We start from the raw sequence: 25,264 nt of genomic DNA on the forward strand, positions 1-25,264 counted from the left end.
GATTGCACGAGCATACCTTATGTGATCGGATCGGATCTCTTTACGGGCTTACCCGTGTTGCATCCTCCCGTGCATTGAACGGTCAAGAAGAGATCAATCATTAAATGAGGTCGAGATGAGAAATTGGATACCCGTCTTATTTAATTGGCTAGATGTCAATAAATTAGGGACCCACGTAGTACAAACACCCATTAAAAAGAAATTAAAGGTCTTGTACATTAATTACATGAATTTGATGATTAAATTCAAGGTATTGGATTATGACACGACGGGTCTAATAAATATCGACGGCCACGGAGGCTTCTCCCTCCTCACTAAGGTTATTCTTCTTTTGATCCAAGAAGCAGATCGATGGATGGTTCATGGCCAAACGATCATGATGGATGAAGGTATTTTCGTTGATGTTCTTGGATCATCATGTGGATGGCTTGACGACGGATTCCACTGTAATCTCTCTCATTTGATTATACAATCCAAGTCATAAAGAGATATCTTCTCTCATGAATTAAGGATAAAGAGAAGAGTGATTCAAGCAGTAGTAAGAATAGTTCGAACACCGCTTGTAGTCGAACAAACTTGAAATCTCGATGCTCGATCTAACTAACTCTGCGATCGAGTCCACTGGCCATACGAACATTTTCTTTTTGTACAATTTCCCAGCAACGCATGGCAATGAGATTCTAATGGCATCCTCCAATTAAGATAATTAGTTTATAATAAATAATGATTCTTATGAATTTTAATGTCTCTGATTTCACTACCTAAAAGCATTGCACGGAATAAATTTTTATTATAAGCTCAAAAATGATAAATAATATTAATTTTCTTACTTGGATGTGATTGAGGCTCCCCCATCGCCATTGATGTGACATTGTACGAAAGGAGATGTTGGCATGGCTGGTGGATCCAATCACAGTGTCTGAGTTGAGCATCGTCGGGTCTTCATCGTTCGATTACAAGCGGTGTATGAGTTCTTCTTACTATTTCAATCACTTTCTTTTCTTAATCCGTGAGTGAGAAAAGAGGTGCCCTTAAATAAAAAATATATAGGAGAAAATAAGATAAAAAGTAGCAGCACATTATAGTAGCAATTTATTGGCCAAATGAATTTTTGACGTTTCTTATAAATACAAATGAGAGAACACTTAATTTTAGATGTGTTATGTGGCCAATTTTTGTGAGCTGCAATAGATGAAATATTCTAATATTATAATTACAATAAATAAATTAGTGAAAGAAGTTAAATAAATTTAAGGAAAGAAAAAAAATACAATTAATAATATTTTTGTCAACATAAAAAACCAAGAAAAACATATCTGTGATTTATGGGCAAACTCGTCAATTCATCGTTTCCCGACGTGCCTCCGACGTTTCTTCCATGACCGCCCATTGACCGCCTCTCTCTCTCTCTCAGTCGCGGATTCGCAGCCATGGCGTTCGCCACTTTTCGGCCGTCGTCCTCGATGATGACGAAACCTTTCGCGGGACATCGATCGCGCAGGGATTTGGTGCCCGGGAGGGGGATAACCAGGACCGGCGATTTACCCGGGCCGGTGGCGCTAAGATCGAGACCCCGGCGTGGGTTCGCGGAGATCCACGCCTCCGGCGCTGAGGATCGTAGCGGCGAGATGACGCCGCCGCCCTTGAGCCCTTTGCCACCTCCGACGCGTCATGACCCGTAAAGCTCATCCTCCTCGTTTACCTTTCAACGCGGTTTGGGTTCTTGTGGTGATCCGAGTTCGTCGTGTCTTGGTCTTGATCCTTTTGCCGGTTTTGTTCGATTAGCGGGCCGGGTTTCATTGCTTGCCTTTTTAAGTCGGTTTTTGTCGTCGTCTAGTTGTGATGCATGTTTTAGGAGGAGGAATTTGTTGGCTCACTAGCTTATTATGTTGATACGATCGAGATTGGCGCGGTCAGCAAGCATAATGTTGCAAAAAAAGATGAGAGTTAACCATCGAGGGTCTGGAAGCTTTAGACAGCCGATCTCTTATGTAGGCACATATAAGGGTCCTTTTAACGGTTGTATCAGTTCATGCTCTTCCAGAGTTTCAGATGAGAAGATGGGCATCGATAGCATTGTGAAAGAACGTCTTTGTGTTGGATGAGTGTTTGGTGGAATGAACTGCGTTGTGGTAATTTCACACTGTTACTAGCTTTTTCTGAGGTATTGGCTACCGAGAAAATTTTTGTCTGATTGTGATTGCTTTATAGTTGTGAAGTGGTGATTATATGCAAAAGTTTCTTATTTTTATGTATTTTTTCTCATCATCATCATGGATCAATGTTGCAGATTATCTGAAAATAACCTGAATGATACATCGAACGGTGACCAAGACCAATATTATGATTTAATTCAAATAGCTTGCCAATATCGTCATATGTATTTTCTGATTGTTGTTGAGGTCTTTGATAGCTAGGGTCCTAATTGCAATTGGATTGTAGATTCAGATGAATGCATTTGAAGGTTTTCTTGTTCCCTGAATTAAACTCATTTTTATCATGAAATTAGTGAGCAACGAAGTTTCTTTGACAGTCTGGCCCTATTTCCTCGTTCTCTATTCTTTGTATCTCCACTGATAGTTTTCTTTTATCTTTAGATTTCAATTTTGTCACAGACAGCTCTCCTATTCCAGATAAAAATCAAATATGAAGCTATCCAGTTTGTAGCTCCACAAAGCCATGAATCACCGCATTATTTTCTTCCTTTTCTCTACCTTTTTTTTTTATGAAAAGTATATCTACATTTTCCCAATATTGTACCATTTAAGACCATTGAATTTGTTTTTACACCTGAAGACCACCAAACTTTGCTTGTTTATGTTTAAAGTTCTAGATGACCGTTATTCTTTATCAGAGTTGAAAGTCCTGTATGACTAGTATTTTCACTAATATAGGGTGAGACGCCATACAATTTCGGTCTTTGTTGGGGATGAAAGTGGAATGATAAATCGAATAGCTGGGGTTTTTGCTAGAAGAGGATACAACATTGAGTCACTAGCTGTCGGCTTGAATACGGACAAGGCGTTGTTCACTATATCTGTCTCAGGCACCGAGAAAGTGTTGCAACAAGTTGTCGAGCAGCTTTATAAGCTTGTGAATGTTTTAAAGGTAGTTTTCCCTTCTTATAGTAATTATCTTCAGCACTTGCATTTGCACAATTAGATTTCTTTTGAATTCTTGGCTTTAATCATTTATATTATACAACTACTCTACTTTGGTCAAAACTGCCTCCGATTGGAGAATTATGATGCCATGTCATTTCATCTTGAAGAAGCTAATATTTTTCATTTCAAAATTGACTGGATAAGTAATCTGAAGTACACCACCTTGTAAGCCATAATCTGGTTAAGCCAAATTATCATCATGCATCACAGAAAAAATATAGAGTTGTGGCTGTCAAGTTCCTCAAGGGACTTTTCATTTTGTTATTCAAGATGGTTCCAATGTTTGCAATCTTAAAAGGTTTGCAACTTTCTGCATTGGTACTGTATGGGTCAAGAATACTGGTCCAGTATGTTGAGTGTATATGCTGGAAAAGTCTGAAAAAACTAGAAAAACAAAAAAAGAACTGGTGAATACAGAGCCTATATCTTCCTATACCAGGTGGCACCGGCATACTATTAGACTGTCAGACTGTCATATCTTCCTTTATTCTGGTCTGCATAGTGGAAATCTATCCGACCAGTAATTACTGCCCATACTAGATTGTACCAGACAGTATTGCAAATTTTGCAGACGTTAACAAAATTAGTGGATGGTACCTGAAATTATTGCAAACCTTTCATTGGATATGTTGCAGACATTACCAAAATTAGTGGATGGTACCTGAAAGTGTGCTTCTACAGGAATTTTGGTCGCATTTTTTCTAAGTGGTCATTACCTCTTAGTGAACAAATTAAGCGATCAATTGTAGACATGCTTGGTCTTGCTAAAATAAAATGGTCATCTGTAGTTTTGTAAATCCTATTGCCTAAAATTTGGAATTGAGGTATGTCAAATTTTTAGTTGAAAAAATGACTTGTCATCAATTTCTTCATGCTTCATGACATCCATGAGGCAAAAGCTAGTTCTTCAGGCAGGAAGGATCCCTTACCTGTCCAGCAACAGCTAGTTTCTATGCCAAACGTGTAGATTTTACGATGTTCCTAGCATTGGGAAACTTAGTTTCACATATTTGAATTTTGTTCTTATCTATTAAACCTGGAGTTTTTGAAGCTATCTCATTTCTATAGGTTGACTCAATAATCTATGTTGTCAAGAGTTCTTGTTATAATGGGTGACTCCCATGTGATTACTAGGTTGAAGATCTCTCAAGAGAGCCACAAGTGGAACGAGAATTGATGCTTATAAAACTCAGTGTGGACCACCACAGGCGCCCAGAGGTACATCCTTGTTATTAACTTCTGTCCTTGCTGACTTGCCAGTTTAGAGGGCTTTCATTAATACTTGTGTTCTGTGTAGGTTTAGCGAATTGACCACAAGTAATTTATCCATTAAGATCCTAATTACAGTTTGGTCCCAATGAGATAACAGACATTCTTAACCGACTAGTGATTTGGAAGAATAGAATTAAGAAAATGTGGAAGAGAAAATGGAGTTTTATTATCATACATTGCTTGCTTATAACATAATTCCACCCATTACTGGACGGACACAACATACGTCTAGAGCTCGTCATGGCTCCATAAGCATAACATATTCCATTTTCATTTATGGCGCAGGATGGTAACGACTACTTTTACTCTTTATTGTTTTATTTTTTATTATTTTTTCATCGTTCGAGTCCTTTAGTCGGTTGGGGAATTCGACCGTTATTGGTGTGCTGGAGAATGCAGTAAGATTTAGAGTTTAGGTTTCGACCTGATCCAATCCAAAGCAATTACGGATGGATCGGGTTCGAATTGCACGAGCATACATTATGTGATCGGATCGGATCAAATCGCTTTACGGGCCTACCCGCGTTCATCCTCCTTTTCTGTGGTGTCATGAACGGTCATCGCGCACCCGTAACAACTTTGTTCAATGAACCGTTCGTCGCTTTTGCATGCTTGTATAGAGACATGGCAGCATGTTCTGCCTTGGTTTTGTGTGTTTTTGCTTGAAAAATGTAAGCAATGACAATTCGCAGCGTTGTAGTGCGATCGCTTATTGTGCCGGGCCAAACTGCCCCGAAATGGCTCCATTTTCAGGTGCCAAGGCCTGTTTTCCGCATATCGCAGCCGCACGTAAAACGTTAGCTATCACAGCACCCTGGAATACCCTGAGTGGCACCATGGGGGATGGGGCTTCAGTATAGTGTCGGGCATTGAACAATCTTCACAAGTTCACACGTTAACTTGACGGGAACTTGCCTTCGCGCCCGACGCCCGGTGAGCAGTTGTTTGTGGACTTGCAACTGTTTATTCTACCTTCTAAAGTCATTGTTTTCTCATTCCTTTCTTTTCTCTCTTGCCCTCAAGGTGTTCGCTGAATTGCTTGTAAAGCTTCCCTTTTCGCGAGACGTTGGGACTTGTTCGTCGCTCGTTTTCAAACTAATCAACTTTCTGTTTCGCAAGTCCTTCGGGACCTGTACAAGGTTGCAACTAGGCTGACTCTTTGTAGACGCATATGTCGCAAGGGCGTATCATGACTTAGGCAATCTCAGCTAAGTCCGAGGTGTTGACGCAAGGGTGCTTCACGACTTAGGCAACTCTAGCTAAGTCCGTGACTTTGTCGCAAGGGTGCCTCACGACTTGGGCAATTCCAGCTAAGTCCGTGATAGTGGGGCCCATCCATGCCTTGCAGCAGTTTCCATTAATCGTTTCAGTCCGAATAACTTTTAAGGATTTAATATTCTTCGGATGTCTTTCCTAACAAAGCCTTACCATTTATTTATCACACAAGAGAACATTAAGAATGCAATGATTTGTTTTTGAGGTGGTTGGCAACTACTTTGGTGCATTGAACAGTCGCGAGGTCATTAATGAGGTCAACATGAGAAATTGGATGCTCTCTCTGATACCCATCTTATTTAATTGGTCAGACGTCATTAAATTAGGGACCCAAGTAGCATAGTTGAGTACAAACAACTATCTATTCATTTAAAAAGAAATTAAAGGTATTGTACATTAATTAAATGATAAAAAAGATTTGATGATTAAATTCAAGGTATTGGACTAAGACGGATCTTATAAATATCGATGACCATGGAGGCTTCTCCCTCACCAAGAACCGAGCAAGGTTGTCTCCTATCCCTCCTCTCTGGTGATTCTTCTTTCTGTTACATTTCTCCACCTTTCTTCTTTCTTCTTTTGATCTAAGAAGTAGATCGGTGGTTCATGGCCAAGCGACCATGATCGATGAATGTATTTTCGTTGACGTTCTTGGATCACTGTGGTGATGGAGAATCCTATGTTCTTGATGATGGATTCCCCCATCTGCAACACTGCATTAATCTCTTTTACCTCAATTCTCTCATTTGTACATCACTCGTGGATTCCATAATCCAAGTCATAGAGAGATATTTTCTCTCACAGATTAAGGATAAAGAGCGACTCAAGCAGCAAGAATAGCTCGAGCACCGTTTGTAGTCAAACAAAATTGAAGTCTTAATGCTCGATCTGACCCTACGATCGAGTCCACCGGCCATACAAACATCTTCTTTTTGTATAGTGTCCCATCAACGTGTGGCAATGAGACTCTAATGGCATCCAAATAAGAAAATTAGTATTGTTTTTCTTGTTATTTTTAGTTTATAATAAATGATTATTCTTTTGAATTTTTCTACTGCAATGCTGATAGGCAGTGATGCCGCAAGCAGATTTAGAGAAATAAACATGAAGTATCATCGGGTCATTCCGAGAATTTTAATGTCTCTAATTTCTTCCTATCTGCTTGCGGTATATCACTACCTACAAGCATTGCACTAGTAAAATTAAATGGAATAAATTTTTTATTATAAACAAAAATGATAAATAATATTAATTTTCTTACTTGAATGTCATCGAGGCTCCCCCATCGCCATACATTGATGTGACATTGTACAAAGGAGATGTTCGCATGGCTGGTGGATCCAATCACAGTGTCTAGGTCGAGCATCGAGTCTTCATTGTATGATTACAAGCAGCGTCTGAGTTCTTCTTGCTACTTTAGTCATTTTCTTTCCTTAATTTGTGAGAGAAAATCTCTCTCTACGAGGGGGTGATGGAATCCATGAGTGAGAAAAGAAAAGAGTGTCTTATAAATAATAATACGTAGGAGAAAACAAGGTAAAAGTAGCAGCACATCAATTTATTAGCCTTAGTCGTCTATCGTTGTCATGGAGTGGACCTTGACAACATAAATCGTAACATATTGATGTGCTGCTAGCATGGATCTCAACTCCATTTACCGTGACGTCCTATACTGACACAAAAGAAATCATAATCTTACGCATCAAAACCACATGTTTCACGTAAAAGATTCAATTTCATGTTATCCTGACTGATAGTTGTCATCTCCCAAAAACACTCACAAGCTAATAGAGGTGTTATTGTTGAAAATGGTAGGGTTTTCTAAATGAATGAATATTTTTCACTCGAATAGACATGTCCTTTCGAGCGAACAAGCATAACCTTTCATTCGAAAAGATATAACATTTCACTCGAATAGGCATTGTCTTTTCACCCTAATGAGTCTCTCCAACATGTATAAATATATCTCATCCATTCTTGTATTTATGGCGTTTCATTGATCTTGTGAGTTTATAAGTGGTTGTTAATAATTTTGAATTGGCCTTGGGTTTTATGGAGTTATCAAGTGATGTGTTGAATAATTATAAACTACACAAGTTATATAATGTGTGTGAATGAGAATTGAATGCTTTTGGTGTCTTCAAATTTTATGTTTTGGATCATGGGTTTGGATTGTGGATGATTGAAAAATATTCTATTTTATGATAGGTTCGCACCTCTAGGATGTTATTTTGAGGGTGAGACAGAGGTGTTGGTCTAATGATGATATTGATGTTGCGTTTTTGTTTAGTTCCTTGCATCAATTTGTCTGTCTTCTATTATACTGTTTTATTCTCATATGTTGCTTGCTTTCTATCTGCAGGTGTTGGGCTTGGTTGATATTTTTAGAGCAAAAGTAGTTGATATTTCAGAAAATTCTATTACCATAGAGGTCATATTCATTTAACCTTCTGCTTTTGTGATAATTGCAACATTATTTCTCTGTTCTGTTTTAGTTATGAGTATCTGAGGCCTAACTATTTAATATCTATGAGTGCAGGTAACTGGAGATCCTGGGAAAATAGTTGCAGTTCAGAGGAGCCTGAGCAAGTTTGGGATCAAGGAAATTGCTCGAACTGGCAAGGTTATGACTACAATAATTTTAATTGGTTGTCTCCTTTCTTGTTTCTTCTGGGCAAGGTTCTGAATTTGTTCTGAATTCCAAATTTGTTCTTCCTGTAGATTGCTTTAAGGAGGGAAAAAATTGGAGACACAGCCCCTTTCTGGAGATTCTCTGCTGCTTCTTATCCAGACCTTGAGAGCATGAGTCACATGGCTATTCTTCAGTCTCCCAGTGGAACATTCAGTGGCGACTTGGAACAATCATCTGGAGTTGGTTATCTTTTCCCATTTTTCTCAACAGTCAATGGCTATCAAGAAGATGTGTTGGTTGTCCTTAGATTGACCTTATACTTCTGGAGGGGAGTTTTTACAATAAATTACATCACATGGAATAATTCTGATAGGAACAAATGCTGATTGGGTTTACGATAGAATCATATTTTACCTGACTTGCAATCATTTACTCATTCTAGTTAAGTACAAGGGGGTAATCAAAGGACACAAACTTACTGAAGGGTTATAATTTAAGCAAATATGATGTTTGGAGATTATAACATATTAAGAATACTTGTACCTGCCGGAGTTTGTTAAAACATTGAATATCTTTCAAACATGAATATCCTTAAAACATAAAATGGATTATGTATCAAAATTCATATGCACTGTTCTTTCTTTTTTTCTGGAGTAAATCTGGAAGGGAAAACCAACGTCGTTGTTTTAAATGGCTGAATGATTGAAATATAGAGAAGGTAGACCAAAATAAAAAGGAAAACAAAGTAAACAAAACAGTATCTACATAAAAGCAACCAGCCCACAGAACAAAGATGAAAAAAGTTCAAAGCTGGTTATAAGCCAACAAAAGTTGCCTGATTATCTCCTTCCAAACATTCCAACACTAGCTAAACATTCTTCCCATTCTGAAAGAGTAGCTATCTTTTAGATGCATTTTTTGTAGATTCACATGGATATTAGTATATAGCTTTGTTGAACAGTGAATGATGATTTATAAAAATTGAAGGGAGATGTTTATCCGGTGGATCCCTACAATGGTTTTGTGGTCAATCAAGTTCTTGATGCACATTGGGGCGTTCTTGATGATGAAGATGTAAGTTTACTCTTTTTTGCCTTATTACATTACACTATCTGTGGATAGTGTGATTAAACTCAATTCATTTTGTTCAAGATAGTGGAGATACCTGTTCTTTTACCTATGTTGAAGTCACAGATGTTACAATTTTTTAACACGATTGTTTAGGAACATGTATTTGAACCTTCACGTATTTGGATCGGTTCGTCAATTAGCTACAAACTGTTTCCAGTGGCTGTTGATGAGTTAGATCATTTGTGGAATGATGATTTAAGTTCATGTTTCAGAAATAAATTACCAAGTCTTTAGTGAATATCTGATTTCTCTTTTGGACTTTGCAATTTTTTTTTTATCCCAGCACATGGTGCTGGCAGGCTCCACGAGTGGTTTATCAGAATACTTTGAGTTAAATGTTCGAATTTCTTGAATTTATTATGTTATTGCATTTATCATAGAGGCTTGCTCTGCTAAAATTTGACATTAACTAATTTGAAGTACATACAATCTGTGCTTGATTTATATTTTCTCCCAGTCAAGTGGACTTCGTTCACATACTTTATCCATCCTCGTAAATGACATTCCTGGGGTCCTGAACATTGTCACTGGGGTGTTCTCTCGCAGGGGTTACAATATTCAGGTTGCTTGTTGTCAACGTCTGTTTACTTTTTTACTTTTGCTGGTTTAAATGTTCATGTGAATTGCTTAGACTCCCTTTCTTGACAGAGTCTTGCTGTTGGTCCAGCTGAAAAGGAAGGTATATCTCGTATTACTACGGTGGTCCCTGGAACTGATGAAACTATTGAAAAGTTAGTACAGCAGATTTACAAGCTTATTGATGTCCATGAGGTAAATTAAATTCAATGCCTTGACGAGCTGGCCCGAATTACATTCTTAGTCTCTTAAGTTGACACATTCAGGTTCACGATATCACTCATTTGCCTTTTGCCGAACGAGAGCTGATGCTTATAAAGGTTGCTGTAAACACTGCTGCCCGAAGAGATATCCTAGACATCGCTGAGATTTTTAGAGCAAAAGCTGTGGATGTTTCTGGTCATACAATCACACTTGAGGTTGTGTTTTCAATCAGCTCTCTAGATCAATACTTTTCATTCTGGTGGTGAATTTTCATTATTTACTTTCCATGTGGAGTGAGCAGACTGCTGCATTAAGCTGGTTTTGTTGAATCTATAATACAATGCTTAAACCAAGACAGTGGAGGCGGTTATCAGAATCACAATTTAGTTTCGCCTGATTATATTCTTTCAGTCTATAATAAAATGTTTAAACCAAGACAGTGGAGGCGGTTATCAGAATTAAAATTTAGTTTCGCCTGATTATATTCTTTCACTTAAGTTTGAAACTCCTAATACAATTTGTTTCTTATTGCTATTAAGTTATAGATCAAACCACATACAGTTACCCTGGCTTTTCAGATGTCATCATTTGTCTATATGGAACCACATATAGTTAGCCTAGCTTTTCAGTGGAGGCTATTAAGTAATCTTTTTAATGTGTGGATTTACTCTTGGGCCTTGACACCAATTCTCCAATTTTATTGCGCATGACCATATCCTCAATTGACCATGTTAGCCTGTACGCAGCTCTAATGGTTGGTGCATTAAACAATCACAATCCTGTTTCTCATTCACCTGCCAAAAATCTCTTAACTATTACATAGGATAACTATTTTCCTTTTTGTCCTTAAGCTTAACTATTTGTTTAGTTTAAGAGATCATCATCTGTAGACCATACTCAAAAAATACCATTGAACATGAAAGTTTGTTATTTGAATACTTATGCCAAAAAATGTGCAAATCATTTGACAGTTGTAACATTTATTGTAGCTCACTGGAGATTTGAACAAGATGGTCGCACTGCAAAGGTTATTGGAGCCCTATGGCATCTGTGAGGTATCATTCCTTTTATTCAGTTTATGCTTCTGTGACTTAGCTTTCAAATTATATGCTGGTCCTCGTCGGTTTTCTAACATGTACCAGATAATTCATCAGCCTTGGCCAGCTTCATTTTGTTTTAACTACACTTCAATGTCTGATTCATTTTTATTGTTGAACGATGTATATATGTGCATGCATCTAATTATTTTTCATGGACAACTGTTTGATCCAAAAACTTGTTTCTGGTCTCATTTGTCTCAGGTGGCACGAACCGGTCGGATCGCTCTAATCAGAGAGTCAGGTGTTAATTCCAATTATCTACGTGGTTATGCTCTTCCGATATAGCTCCTCTGTTTTGCGATCAAATAGGCAGCCCGGATGTGAATAAATCGATCGCTTTTCCTATCAGAGTTCTTTTATGGTTCTCTTTTTGTAAGTGGTTTAGATATCAAAGAAGATGGGAAGAGACCCCTTCTTGGTACTGTATCTGATTTCCTAGCACATAATTGTAATACCCATTCTGGAATTGATGTCCCAAATTGTATTCTTCGATTAGATCATGAGGATTTGGATGGGTGTTGATAAGATTATGCAATCCCAATTGTTATGGTCACAAGGGATTGGCTTGGTAACGTGATGGTTATATAGGTGGGTGAATTCGAATGCTATATGCATCCCTTTCTATTTCGTTCGATGTTTAATTATCATTTGTATAATATTTTATTTAATCTTCTAATTCGGTTGCTCTCAACACCGACAGGGCAAACAGATTAGCTCCAAAGATAGGGTTTTGTTTCGATTTGAGAGTTAGGGTCGGCGATCTTCTCCATCTCCTTCTTCCCCAAGGCGCAACTCCGGAGCGGCGGGAGACGTAGACGCTAATGGCGGTACGTTGTTTTGGCCTTCTCTTGGATTCTTTTTCTTGTATGCTGCCGCCAACGGGCCGAACAGCAGCGTGGCGCTAAAGGGAGAAATCGAGCCGTCCATCTCATGCTGCCGTCGCCGATCTCACCGTCAAATTCCTATCAGTTTGGCGCCATGGAGAGCCCCGATCGTTTGAAGAATTCCTCCTCCCTGGACATGGCGATCGATTCGGGTCGAAAACTCGAGGCCGAGCGGAAAAGCCCGCCTCGTCTCGCTTTAAAAGAATTCCATTTTGCCAACGGATCCATTCCGAGATGGGGAAGAGGAGCTCCAAGGAGTGTTTGATGGAGAAATCGGAGGCCAAGAAGAAGCCGACACAGAGTAGAAATCCATTGAAGGATCTCAACGGCGGCTCGGTTCCTCCTCATCTGGGCTCCTCGGAGGCACCCACAGGGGGGTGCTTCAGATTCTTGCTCTCTCATTCCTCTGACAAAGAATCGCTAGCCCGGTCGAAGCCAGCGCCGAGAACTCACCGATCGGCCCCTTCGAATTCTAGGAATGTACCCTCCAACTCCAAGAACCCTACGATCCCCTCGAGGTATCAAACCTTCCGAAAGAACACATCAAAGTCCGATGTTGAAGCCGACAAGCAGCTCGGATCGAGGAAAGCATCGAATCCAAGAAACGCGGATCTCTTTCAGCGGTGCAATAAGAGGAAACATATCTCCAACTGCAAGAATTTTGAGAAGTTGATGAGCACACCGACTTCAGCCACCATTCCTCCCGTTGAAGCATCCATTTCGCCGGAGGTTCCCGTGAAGGCCTCTGCAGTGGCTGTGACACCTGTATGCTTCGCTGCAGGCCATGTGATCGCCAGAGTGCGCGACCGGAGGAAATGTAGGGCAAGAGGCATACTTACCGTCGGCGGAAGGGAGCCGGAGGTTGAAAAGGTTCATGTTGGACGTACTGATCGAACTCAGGCTTCTGTAACACTCCCTCCTCCTCCTCCAGCGGAGGCATCCATGCATTGGCTTTCTTCACCTTCAGAGAATGTTGATATGGCTCTCGATAGCAGTTTCAATTCTAGTTCTAAAGTTCTTGCCGCTGAAGCTTCTGTGGATTGGCTTCTTTCTCCTTGTAAAGATGGAGAAGGTATGCACAAAGATGAGTTGTTGATGGGGAACAGAACTTCACCTGATCGTGGATCTTGGAGGTTTTTTCATGATAACTCTATCAGGGAGAAATCACCTGAACTCAGTGGGTTGATGAGCCTCGATTCTCCAAGTTTAGAAACAACACTGTCATCTGGTATTGGAATTCAGAAAACTCCTAGTACTGGTGGTAGTGTCAGTCCTTTCTCTATGATCCTGGGGATCGCAAAGACATCCAAAACCAAACGTATTAGGCCTCAGCAAGAGACAGGACGACATCATAATTGCTCTGTCTTAGAGAACCCACTGTTTTCTGGGAACTCTTGGATTGAAGGCCATGTTACCGGCAAGCCATCATCTTTTTCGAGTTCAAGAAAGAAATATGATCTGGGTGATTTTAAGATGGATGCAATGGCAGAGTCTCTTGAAAACGTTAGCTTGTCACCGGAGCCACTAAGCAATGATACAAGTTGTCGAGCACCATTGCCTGGGCTTAGTTTCCAGTTTCGATGTCATACGTCAAACTCTGTAGATTTTAATCATTTGCAGAATCTCTACTGTGATAGGATCTCTATTGTAAAGGATGCTTCTGCTAAAGAAGAGGTTTTACCTAGTTCTCAAACAAGGGTATCGTGGAGAGAGGAACCTATCAGTAGGGTCTTGGAGATGGGGAAGTTGGATCACTGCCAGTGGCTTTCAGATGATGACAACTTTGTTCACCATGAAGAACACAGAGGAGCATCCATTCCTGATCTTAAGTCTGACTGTGGAAGTAGCAGCTCCATTTTAAAGAATCCAACAGAACCTATTGCAACAGTTGGTTTTGGATATGTTGAGTTTGTGTCTGAAGCTAAAAGGAGTGAAACAGAAGCTTCTCCACGAGGACCTATCTCATGTGCAGAATCCATTGGCATGGAGGGGCTTGTGCTGGACTCTTCTGGTGATTCTGATTGGACATTGTTCTACAAAAACCACTTATTTGAAGTATGAGATGTTTTGCTTTTCTCACTTATTGAAATCCCTTGTATTTTAGAATCTTAGACCAAGTTTTTACATAGTCTTCAATTTTTTTTTCTTGGATGAGCTATGAGATGTGATATCATGTTCTTTTCATGAATGCTACATTCCTACTTTTCTTGGATGAACTGAGTTGATATTGGGATACAAATTATTGACAGGGAAACAGCAGTCATCACATAAAGTAGCCTACTATAATGCTTGCAGGACTTGCTTTTATTCTGTCTTTGAATTTAGGCTCTTTTATGCAGGCTGTTGAAGTTATGCAGTTGGTATTTGGTAACTAATCTGCAATTTGCAACTATAGATGAATGTAATGGCTATCTAATACACTATTACAATGAGAAACCATCTTTTCAATGAGGTTTCTGACTATTTTCTCTTTAACACTGAAATAATCATTCTTTAATTGTCTATGTCATCTAATTTAATGTACAATAACTTTCTGAATCCTCATCATGTACCTCAGAGAAAAAGAAGTGAATGCTAACAATCATGTCTACCTTGGTCTAGGTCTTGAACATTGATCCCAGATAGAGCTTCCAATGTGGATGGTTGCAGAGCCTTTGAAGGTAAAATACTCTTCCTTTGAAGTATTATAATTAATATATTACTTTTACAAGGAAGAAATAGATACTGAAAATCAAGATACTTGTTGTTAGAGCAGAGTATTACCAAAAATGTAATTCCTCATTCCCATATTTGATGCTTGGCTATGTGCAAATTCATTTCCCATGTTTGCCACAAAAATATATTGGACATCAAATAAGTTGATAATCTCGTTTATATCATCTGCAAATTCTCATGGTTACCGATACCAACATTCCATATTTTGCTCCTCTTTAGAAATCTTGCATTGTTAGAATCAGGTGAGTACACCAGTGGTTCCGGTTAACATGACTCCGTGTTCTTAAGCTAATCCTAGAATGCAAGTCAATTTAAAGTGTACATTCTGTTGTTTTTCTGTTCCCAATAAAAAGTTGTATTAAGCGCATGCTGGAGGAATAATATTGTATTAATTGTCAACGGAAATAATTGGGAAATTTTCCTATGAGTTCTTTTCTCAAACATCTGGCATGTGCATTAAATATTGCCTAGAATTTGGGTCTTGTATCATAGATGGTGACATTGTCTTTGCTCTCTTTTAAGAATTGGTGAAGCTCCATTGCACCCTCTTTCCAATTGATTTTTTTTCATATACAAGATTCAAAGCTTTATTATGACAAAACATGTGACCTTGTGCTACTTCAGAAACCCAGTCTCTGTTTCAGGAAGGAACATGTCACAAGAGCAAGGGACCTCACCAAATGGTATCAGCATTTCTATTTTAAGAATAATGGAGAAGATTACTCGCACATAGAAAGACATTTGGATCTGACCAATACCTTCAAGATGAGGATGGGAACTGTCGAATAGGTCAAGGCCTGGAAGGTATGGCATCGAAACTATAATACTCTCAGGAAGTTTGATGAAATGAAAAACATTGAGAATTTGCAATAAATCCAAAGGTTTTATAAGCTTCTTTTTGTATAATTTTATTTGCCACAAAGCATCTCAGAGAAGTTCTCAGATGAGAGTTTTCAAATTTCTGTAATGAGAAAAAGATGCAGCTCATCATCTTAGAGTTAACTGGTAATTGACTGTGTTCCATCATCATCATCTTATAGTTGCATTCAATTGAATTGGATTGATCATGATGCAAATGTTATAATGGTTTGACCTGTTTTTAGTTGGCCCTACGCAGGAACACTAGATTCAGCTGTTAGCAACTACATGCAGCTTCTGTTGATTCCTAAGCAAGCAAGCCACAAGGATGGGGTTGCATGTCTCCAGATCTTCGACTGGAAACACAAGAACCAAGCCAACAATGTCAACCACATCACATGTGATCGTGGTGGATCTATTACTGCTGCATTAAAGACTTGAATCGGCCACAGCTGTGGATACCTCCAGTGGATGGTTGACGAGGACAGCAGGACAAAAGGTGCCTTTTTTTGCACTCATCTTCACGAACAAGATCATAGTGTTCATTGGAGCAACCGCCCAACAGCAGCAGATGGGAGTGGGTGTCTCATCTCCCATGAGAGTTGAGTGAGTGAATGCTGAGATGCTGTTCAAGACCAGGTTCAGTTCATACAGTTGGTGAAGAGCATCTCAGCATCCAGAACACAAACACACATGTGATGTGTTGTGAGGTACGTGGATCAAGGTTGGCCATCATCTCCCTGCTGCTTTCTTGTAGCTTGAAAATGATATCAAGGGCATAGCATAGACTGACACAATGGCGTCTCCACCATTTGAGGTAAACTTATATGATTGTATTAGTCAAGTCTCTTTTTATTATTTTCATACCACTAATCTTATTCAGGTCACTTGGTATACTAGAAATCCATGCAATACTTTCGAAACTAATACTCAGAATTCCTTGCTGAACCAATTAGTAATGTGATTCTCCTTTACACAGGATGAAACAGGAAATGGCACAAGAAACAGTGGAGAGAACATGGAGTTGGCATCTTCCACAGTACACAGTACAAGATCCCGTGAGTCCACTAAAGCTTGAACAGCCATTGAGGGGAAATCTAAGCTTTCCCTTCTTCACACTTTTTTTTTTTTTTTTTTTTCTCGTGGCGATTTTTGTGATCGTGCTTAATGATTTGTCAGATTTTATTTCTAATTGTCGTGATTTCTAATATCAATTATAGCCTTGTAGATGATGATTCGTGCTCGATGATTTATCGAATTTTATTTCGAAACCCGACATAACTGCCGTGATTTCTATATCATTTATAGTCTTGTAGATGATGGATGATTCGTGCTCCATGATTTGTCAGACTTTACTTTGAAACTCTAACTTAATTGTCGTGATTTCCATATGAATTATAGCCTTCTAGAAGATGATTCGAAATCCCCAACTTAATTGTCGTGATTTGTATATCAATTATAGACTTGTAGATGATTCCTATATGTGCATATGTGTGTACTGAGATCTTTCAGAAGTGAAAGCGAGATTGGAGAACCAAATCATGTGCGAAAGTGGTGGTGAGCAGAGTACAGAAAAGGACAAAGGGGAACTGAGGGAAGATGGCCAAGTGAAGGGAACCTACAATGTCAACTTCGTCTTTGGCTCTTGGGAGCAACGAAACGAAACGAAAGGGAAGGCTTTGATTTGATGATCACCGGAATGAACGAAGCTTCTCCGTTTGAAGCTGACGATGGGAATCATTACTGTATCAGGAAGATCGGAAATAGATTCTTCTTCTTCTTCTTTCGTTTTTGGAACTGCTATTATTACCCTTCCCTTCCCTTCCCTTCCTTCAAAAACAAAAAGAAAAAGATTGGATTGGGTTATGCTGAGTCAATCATTTACAACTTTCCATAGGGAGTTGTAAGACAATTTTATCTTTGAAAGATACAAGAGTTGAGACAACTCTTGATTTTTAAAAAATCTTAGTTCGATACGTGACTATATACTAATTAGATATTAAAATTTTACGATAGAGTATACGGAGACATATTATCGGTGATCTATTATTCGGTTCTCGAACAAGACACACTAAGGATTCGAGTTCCATTGGATTAAAGCGTTCTGCCATACCATCAATCCTTTTTTATGAGCTTAAGCTTTCTAGATTATTGAAACTCCGATCCAAATAATAAAATATTTGATAAGAAAAGTATGGACTCATCTCGCCACTGGATACTTAAAAAAAAGTATAGGAGTTTCCACCAATTCTTCGCAATCGTTGGTAGGGATCATAAATCCTACCACTTAATACTTAAAAAGTATGAGAGCTCCCATTAATTCTTAGTAATCGGGATCAATCTATGATCCCTGCCTGTTTCAACTTTCCAAAAAGAGCTCATAAGAATCAATCATCGTTGAAAGAGCCACGCCCTCCGCGCTAGCTCTCTAGAAAGGCTACACTTCTGGTGTTAGATCGAGTCGAGCTGACTCATCAATAGATGACCTCAGTGTAACAACAATACTGAATTAGAATTATGCATTCATAGATCTTTATTTCATCTTATATAATATAAGAAATGTTTGTGTTACCCATTATGCCAGTTTAACATTTATAGATAGCATACTACGATTTGGTTTGTCAAGCACAAACTAGTTTATTTGTGAGATTTTAATTGAATTTTTTTCCCTAATTGTTTAAGCTTTTGAAAATTGTAATCATCAAATTAAGAATATTGATCGATGAATAAAAAATTCATGACTCATGTCACGATGACTTGGTTTGAGGATTAGTTTTGCATTAGATCGAGGAGAATCTAAGCCTACTCACCACAAACTCCCATATCTATGGACAGCGTTGCCTGTCGAGAATGAATAGGATGCAATGTATCCACCCCTCAACCTTCTACCATCTTTCGCTCTCATGTCCCCACCCACCCCACACACGTCAGAAGCGAGCAGCGGAAGCCCATCTGGTTGTGCCTTTTTACTCCCACGGTATATATCTCATCGCCGTCGATCGCCAAGCACCTCGTCGTCGACCTCCCCCTCCCCCTTCCCCTTCCTCCTCCCCGCCTCCTCTGCATGTGAGCAACTCAGAACACAGAGAGAGAAAGAGAGAGAGAGAGAGAGAGAGAGAGAGAGAGAGCATATGGACTGACTGATCACTCGTGTCTTCTTCATGACCTTTTATGTTACTTCGACTGGCAACAGATGGCAACTAAGGTATTGATCTCTCTCTTCCATTCTCATCTTCTTACAATGGGTGTTTGCCAACCCAATAAAATGACCTTCGATGCTAAACCACCTTCCTTCTTCTATTTGCTGCAATTTTAATGGGCAACCCATCTCATGATGTTGTTGGTTGAGATTCTTATCTGGATTTTGTGTCTTACTTTGCTCATCCAAAGAACCATTTAGTTTCTTCCTAGTAACTGTTTTCTCCCCTCTTTTCCTTTGCTTTTTTTGGGCAACAACTTTCAAGGAATTGATGTAGCAGACAGTCTTGGATGTACAAAGATGTTGCTCTGTTGATCTTCTCAGATGTTTTCTTTCTATGTGAGTGTAAACAATGATTCCTTGAGATTGCATGATGATCCTTCAGAGCTTTGACTTTTGAGATTGATCTAATAAAATTATTGCGTTGTTTTCTGTTTCTCACCACAAAACTAACTGCTCTATAATGATCCATGGATTCAGGAAACTGGTGAATCTGGTCACAGATGCTAAAGCCATTAAATTTGCAGCTTCTTGTCCTCTTTTACTTTGACTGCCTCCATTGCTCATCTAAAAACATGGTGAGATTCTACATGGATATTGATCATGAAGTGGGTGATTGTTTCTGAAGCTGCAAGCAAATTTAGCTCACAGAAAGCCAAGTTGGTGAGAGGTGGTGTCTCATGAACTGTTGACATCTCTGACAGTAGTGTGTGTTCTGAAGCATCAACTCTACTAGAGTGCTTCAATGGATGGCAGAAGAAAGAGACATAGCATTGCAGCTACTTCAAGAACTAAGCATGGAGGAGTTGGATCACAAGTACCAGACCATAAAGCCTTCTCCTCCAAGTACTTCAGTGCAGAGTCTCTTCTGGTTCTGCTTTGCCTCACTGCCTCATTGCTGATACTTCCAGTGATACTACCCACATTGCCTCCACCACCTCTTGCAGTGCTGCTGCTTCCAATAGGCATCCTTGTTTTGCTCATGATCTTGGCATTCATGCCTTCAGATGTAAGAAAGATTGCATCACCTTGTGAATAAATTGAGTTGGCCTTGTTCAGCCTTGATGTTCATGTTAGTAGCAAAAATTTTCACAATATTCTTGTTCATTTTCTACAAGTTTTAAGATGTGCCAAAGAAATTAAGCTATTTAATGTGTTGTTGTTTCTAGCCTCACATCATAGGATTATTTCCTTTCAGAATTTTTACTTCACAAATCTAAGTTGCTGGTCTTGAACATGCAATCTCTGGTTTCTTGATGTCAGCACCAAGAGATACTGTGTAAGAAACCAGTGACATTCGCATAGCCAAAGGAAAGAAATATCAGTGACATTAGCATAGTCAAAGGAAAGAGATATGTGTTCAAAATTCATATATTTGCAATCTTAGATACAGGTGAGAGCCTTGTGCATTTAGTATGTCCTTTTTTTATGTATATAAAATATTAACAATGTTGGGATCTAACATAGTAATTTTGATTTGTCATCCAGTGGATTGATTTTGGAAGACAAGGTGACTTAAATATATGGATTTCTTGTTCTGTTTAATGGGTAAATTGTTTGTCTCCACAGAATGATACAGTTCATTCAAGTCCAACTATACTTTATGATACACAGTATTCACAGCAAGCAATAGTTTGTTTGATTTATAGCACATCAGATAATTGAGGGTTGGCTACATCACTGTATTCCTGGAGACTTGAATAAGATTTATGATGCAGATGGAGCAAAATCAAGATCTTGTTGTTGTTGTTGTGATTATTGGGTCACCAACTTTCTGGTTGATTATGGTGTAAAGATTTCAGAATGATGTAAGGCTTCTTGAACCTTAGCTCGGGGTTTTTTCTTTATATTTTTACCCTTGTTCCAGTATAATATACATACAATCTTGCAAACAGTTAAACCCACAAGCATAAGTCTTTGTCCAATACACAATGCATAATGTGAGCATCTGACACTTCTTGGTTGCTGATGATAACATCTCATTAAACATGATTGTGGTATAAACCAGTAGCTCTTCATGAATAATGCTCAGATACTAGTACTGCAATGTGATTACAAGCAGCAGATTCAACTTTAGCTTGATCAAATTTTCAAGATATACCCTCAATTGACTTGCCATTAAAATGTTCCATGCAACTCTTGATGCAGAAGCATAGAACACCAAAGAGAACACAGAGTTCCATTAGCTAAAGGGCTATAGCAAAGTCATTTATTGTCCCTTGATTCAGTGTTCTATCAGTAAGTTAAACTATAGTGAGGGGCTGGTGGTGGTTGGGGATTGCAGAAAGAAGGTCGGTAGGTGATGCTCCAAAACTGCCATAAGGTCTCCTGCCTGGCTGTTCTTGTCCACCGGCCTCCCCGCGACCTTGCTAGCTGCCTCCACAAGTTGCCCTCTCAGTTTCTGCGGCAACAACAACCCACCTGCCTTCCGACACTCTCTGTACAGCGATAGGTACGCTATGGCCGTCACCAGGGATGGCGGAAGATCCCTGAGACAGATGGGTGAGCCACCCCTTCTCAGAATCCTCATAAAATTCACAAAGTGGTTCTGCCCATAATTCAAGCCCTCAGCAAATGCTGCCTCCGACCAATGCAACTTCAGAAAAGCTCTCAGGTCAGGGGCCACAGCCTCATCGTCACTGGACTCGGCAATGCTGTCAGCCACGGCATATGTTGCCACAGGGTCACCAAGGAAGTTGTTGCGCAGAAGGAATTCAACACCAGCTAGCGAGCCACTGCTTCTCTCAGCTGCTGCCTTTAGGATCTCAATGCTGAGGGCAGCAAGGACATGCTCTGGGATGCGTGGGAGAAGGTAAGCTGCAATACCCACCTGGCTGCTAGCGACGGAAGCAGTAAGTGCAATGCATAGTTCCATATCCCTACATCCCCGATCGACAAACCATTGAACTACCTGCATGCAGCCCCTCTCAGCCGCTCGCAACAAAGGACCAAGGAAGGCCCCAGCATTCCCTTCTTCCACCAAGCATTCCATGGTTCCAATCTTACAGTGGTGAGAGGCAAAGCCTAAGGCAAGTTCAACATCAACATCCAAGCTGTTCCTTTGAGCAATCTGGAGGAAGAAAGAAAAAGTGAATGCGAATCAAAACTTCCATATCCGGCTGAATCTAGGTTTATCATTGTATAAACTAATTTCCCAGCAGCTTTATTTAATTGGTCAAACCAAGAAATTATTTGATTCTGGTGTCTGGTTGAAACTCAAGTCGGAAGCCATCTTAGCCAGTAATTTGATTCCAAAAAAGGGTCCATTAGATCTTCAAAATAATTGTTTTGGCCATCTTTAAGGAAAGTATTCATTAGGACAGCTAAACCTAGTAAAACCACACTTGGTGATGGCATAATCTTTGCATCATGTGTAGTGACAGTTAATGCAACCCTTTCCACCTTTAGCTCCCGTGAAATATCCTAGAACCTATTCCTGTAAGAAGTCCAACCGTTGATTGATGGTTCCCTTTTGCTCACCAAAAATTCCAATTCACTTAATTAAGGAATAATTATAAAGATCAGCCACTGGTACAACGCATCAGGTTTGCCCATAGAAGAAATACTACCACATCTTCGAAAGAAATTAAGGTTCCTTGAAAGTAGAAAATGTTTCAACTACTTGTATCTTCCCTAGAACGTGGGGTGACGGATAGCCAATATATAAGGTAAAAGAACTTAAAAGTAAGGCACTTCAATTACCAAACTAGAAGTAGATGAATACCTGTAGCAAGATTCGGACAAGCTCTGTACTTCCAAATCTTGAAGCCTCGAGAAAGCATTGGTTTACATTGTCCGCACCACCCTCCACTAGCATCCCAAGTAATCCTTGTATTACAGTTGCCGATATTCCAAATGCCCAACCCGGATCAAACGAGCTAGAGAATAGAGTAAGAGGGAAGCATGCTGCGTCAAAAGCTTCAGTAAAATCCTTTCCGGTAAGGCTGTTGCCAGCAAGATCTAAAAAGCTTTTGAAAGCTGACAACTGAAGTTGGACCTCAAAAATTGTGCTGTAATTCCTTCTGTCCCTATCCTTTCGGCACCGAGAGTGAATCCCAATGCACTTCAAAGCCCAGTCTGTGAACTTCTGGACCTTCACACCTGCTTCTGCCTTCAAAACTTCATCACCATGACATTCTCGAAGACGCTCATGCAACCTGACAAAAGAGGATGAGAAGGGCACAAGTTCATCATCCGTAGAACAAGATGCTACTTTTCCTACCACAAAGGAGATTATGCAAAGAATCACAATTATTCATGTCCAAGAACGGGAATTGAGATGGTTGGAGACTTTGATACCTTTGGGCCATGATGCCCACTGTATCAGCCAAACTCATTGTTTTGCTCTGACATGCAGAAACACATGAAGCCAGAAACGATGTCCTGAGGGTAGCCCTCGTGAAGTCATTAGCTCCATTGGCGACGATCTTCTTGATCATCCCAGTAACACCATTCAGTTCTTGCTTAGTTGTCAAGAACCATATGGAGTCTAATGTTATGCACAGCATATCATTAAGAGTTTGTGGATCTGCCAACAGAATGAAGTTCTCAGCGTGCTCTAAATCCTGAGAACTCAATGCACCCTGAAACAAACGACCAAGCTCGATCCTGTCCTTCCTGCTGAGCTTCTTCTCCTGTTTAGTTTTGTCCTTCCTTCGGATTTCAGATTCCATCAATCTGAACTTGTTGGTGCCACAGCTATAATCTTTGGAGGTCAGAGGGTCTTTTGTCGAGAGAGGAGCCTCCCTTGCAAAAACCACATTGCTTCCCTCACCCTTCTCGCCCTCAAAACCGTCATTACCATCCACGTACCAAAGTACACCATTTTCATCCATTACTATCTCTGAGCACAAGATGTCCTCTGGTTTACAATCTTTCCCCAGATCTCCACAATCATTCCCATCGATCATCAAGATCTTTTTTTCGCTCTCCATTTTTCACAAAAACCAACCAAACAACCGAGTTATCGACAGCTTTTCCCCATAAAAATCCAACTTTTTTGCAACCAAATCCAGTCTCTCAATCAAATCAATCGTTTGCATAAGCAGCGAATCAACGCCTTTCAAGAGGAACAACGGCTAAAGGACAATTATTGATCGTTTCCGCACCGACAAGAACAAACAGTTCATAAATCCACCTCAAGTACCGGAAAATCTTGAGTTTCAGCAACCAATTCCACCCTCATCCATCACGATTCCGCCATCAAAGAAGCAAAACCACAAGGGAACATCATCAACTAAAAGAGCAGCGCAGACCGCTTAGCCCTAACACTCTTCAGCAAAAAGAAGATAAATCCACCGCCGGCACCTGAAAATAAATATAGCAAAAGCCTGAAACAAGAATCTGATTCATCCCAACCACCACACCATTAAACAATCACTAAAGAAGGATTTTTTAACGAAAGAATCCATGGCCATACAAAGGGGAACCCAAATAAAGAACGATTTTAGTGCAAAAGGGAAACGATGACTACAAGCACGAAACACAAACGAAGCGATCGAGAATGAAACTTCCTGACGACCGAACCCACGATCATATCAGCGAGAAGAAAACCAATAAAAAAGAGGTTTTTAACGCAGGAGCGAAGGAGAAAAGGCGGCAGACAGCAGTAGAAAATGATTACAGACCGGAAGTGAAGATATGCTGCGTGGGTGTAAAAGAGAGGACCAGAAACAAGAAACGGAGCGGCAAAGAGGGCAACCTTCAGGACATGGAACTACGATGGGCGCAAAACGAGGGGGTAGGGAGTGAGAAAGAGAGAGAGAGCTCAGTCCCAGAATCCATGGAACTCCTCACGGAGAGGGAGACGAGCCCCTCTTTGCTGCCCTGCCTTCATTCTTATAAGTTTCCAGCCATTTGAAACACACTTTAAAAGGAGAGAAAGGAAACAGATTACAATTTTTCTTATTCTTTTTCATTTTTATCATAAATAAAAATGAAAGGAAACATATTATTTTTCTTATCATCCTTCCTTTTACCATTAATAACTGGCGATTTATATATTTCTTTTTTCTTCTTATTATTTTCCATCTAATTGTACTGATATTTTTCTCTTTCTCTTTCCTTTCTTATCAATAAATATACAGAGAGGAGAGAGAGAGAGAGGATATATATATATATATATTATATTATTTGTTTTTCCTTTCTTATCTCACAATATATATATATATATATAATCTTTTCTAATATTATATATATATATTATTTTCCAATATTATTAATATATCATATATATTATGAAGGTTCAGTCACCA

The 25,264-nt window shown here is 39.5% G+C and overlaps 3 protein-coding genes and 1 long non-coding RNA gene across 8 annotated transcripts; 3 read left to right on the top strand and 1 right to left on the bottom strand.

The window, feature by feature from the left end:
- The first annotated feature begins 1,355 nt into the window (after positions 1–1,355).
- On the top strand, positions 1,356–11,889 carry LOC103987648 (acetolactate synthase small subunit 2, chloroplastic). Of its 3 annotated transcripts, none has more exons than XM_065112430.1 (12): positions 1,356–1,678; positions 2,895–3,108; positions 4,299–4,382; positions 8,074–8,142; positions 8,251–8,334; positions 8,433–8,582; positions 9,331–9,417; positions 9,932–10,036; positions 10,123–10,245; positions 10,371–10,469; positions 11,244–11,309; positions 11,556–11,889. In XM_065112430.1, exons 1-12 carry the CDS (start codon positions 1,431–1,433, stop codon positions 11,637–11,639), a joined length of 1,413 nt encoding a protein of 470 aa, XP_064968502.1. In that variant the 5' UTR covers positions 1,356–1,430; the 3' UTR covers positions 11,640–11,889. The 3 variants fall into 3 exon arrangements, with proteins under 3 accessions (XP_064968502.1, XP_009404279.2, XP_009404280.2); XM_009406004.3 differs by having other exon boundaries at positions 1,358–1,678; positions 10,317–10,469; XM_009406005.3 differs by lacking the exon at positions 4,299–4,382 and having other exon boundaries at positions 1,358–1,678; positions 10,317–10,469.
- Positions 11,890–12,472: 583 nt separating this feature from the next.
- LOC135613834 (uncharacterized) lies at positions 12,473–14,299 on the top strand. Its single transcript, XM_065110854.1, has one exon. It carries the CDS (start codon positions 12,473–12,475, stop codon positions 14,297–14,299), a length of 1,827 nt encoding a protein of 608 aa, XP_064966926.1.
- A 4,383-nt stretch (positions 14,300–18,682) lies between these two features.
- LOC103987649 (uncharacterized) lies at positions 18,683–22,206 on the top strand. 2 transcript variants are annotated; one of them, XR_010487697.1, is made up of 4 exons: positions 18,704–19,016; positions 19,491–20,019; positions 20,274–20,403; positions 20,499–22,206. It is a non-coding gene; the product is annotated as an uncharacterized LOC103987649 (long non-coding RNA). The 2 variants fall into 2 exon arrangements; XR_671912.3 differs by lacking the exons at positions 20,274–20,403; positions 20,499–22,206 and having other exon boundaries at positions 18,683–19,016; positions 19,491–20,068.
- LOC103987650 (ankyrin repeat protein SKIP35) lies at positions 21,025–24,865 on the bottom strand. 2 transcript variants are annotated; one of them, XM_009406006.3, is made up of 4 exons: positions 24,712–24,865; positions 23,310–24,317; positions 22,735–23,167; positions 21,025–22,080 (listed from the first exon to the last, which is right to left on the bottom strand). In XM_009406006.3, the coding sequence occupies exons 2-4, from the start codon at positions 23,942–23,944 to the stop codon at positions 21,259–21,261; spliced, it is 1,890 nt and encodes a 629-aa protein (XP_009404281.2). In that variant the 5' UTR covers positions 23,945–24,317; positions 24,712–24,865; the 3' UTR covers positions 21,025–21,258. The 2 variants fall into 2 exon arrangements, with proteins under 2 accessions (XP_009404281.2, XP_009404282.2); XM_009406007.3 differs by having other exon boundaries at positions 24,638–24,833.
- Positions 24,866–25,264: the final 399 nt, after the last annotated feature.

Source organism: Musa acuminata, chromosome BXJ2-6 (assembly GCF_036884655.1).
Source record: "Musa acuminata AAA Group cultivar baxijiao chromosome BXJ2-6, Cavendish_Baxijiao_AAA, whole genome shotgun sequence".
Lineage (NCBI taxonomy): Eukaryota > Viridiplantae > Streptophyta > Magnoliopsida > Zingiberales > Musaceae > Musa > Musa acuminata.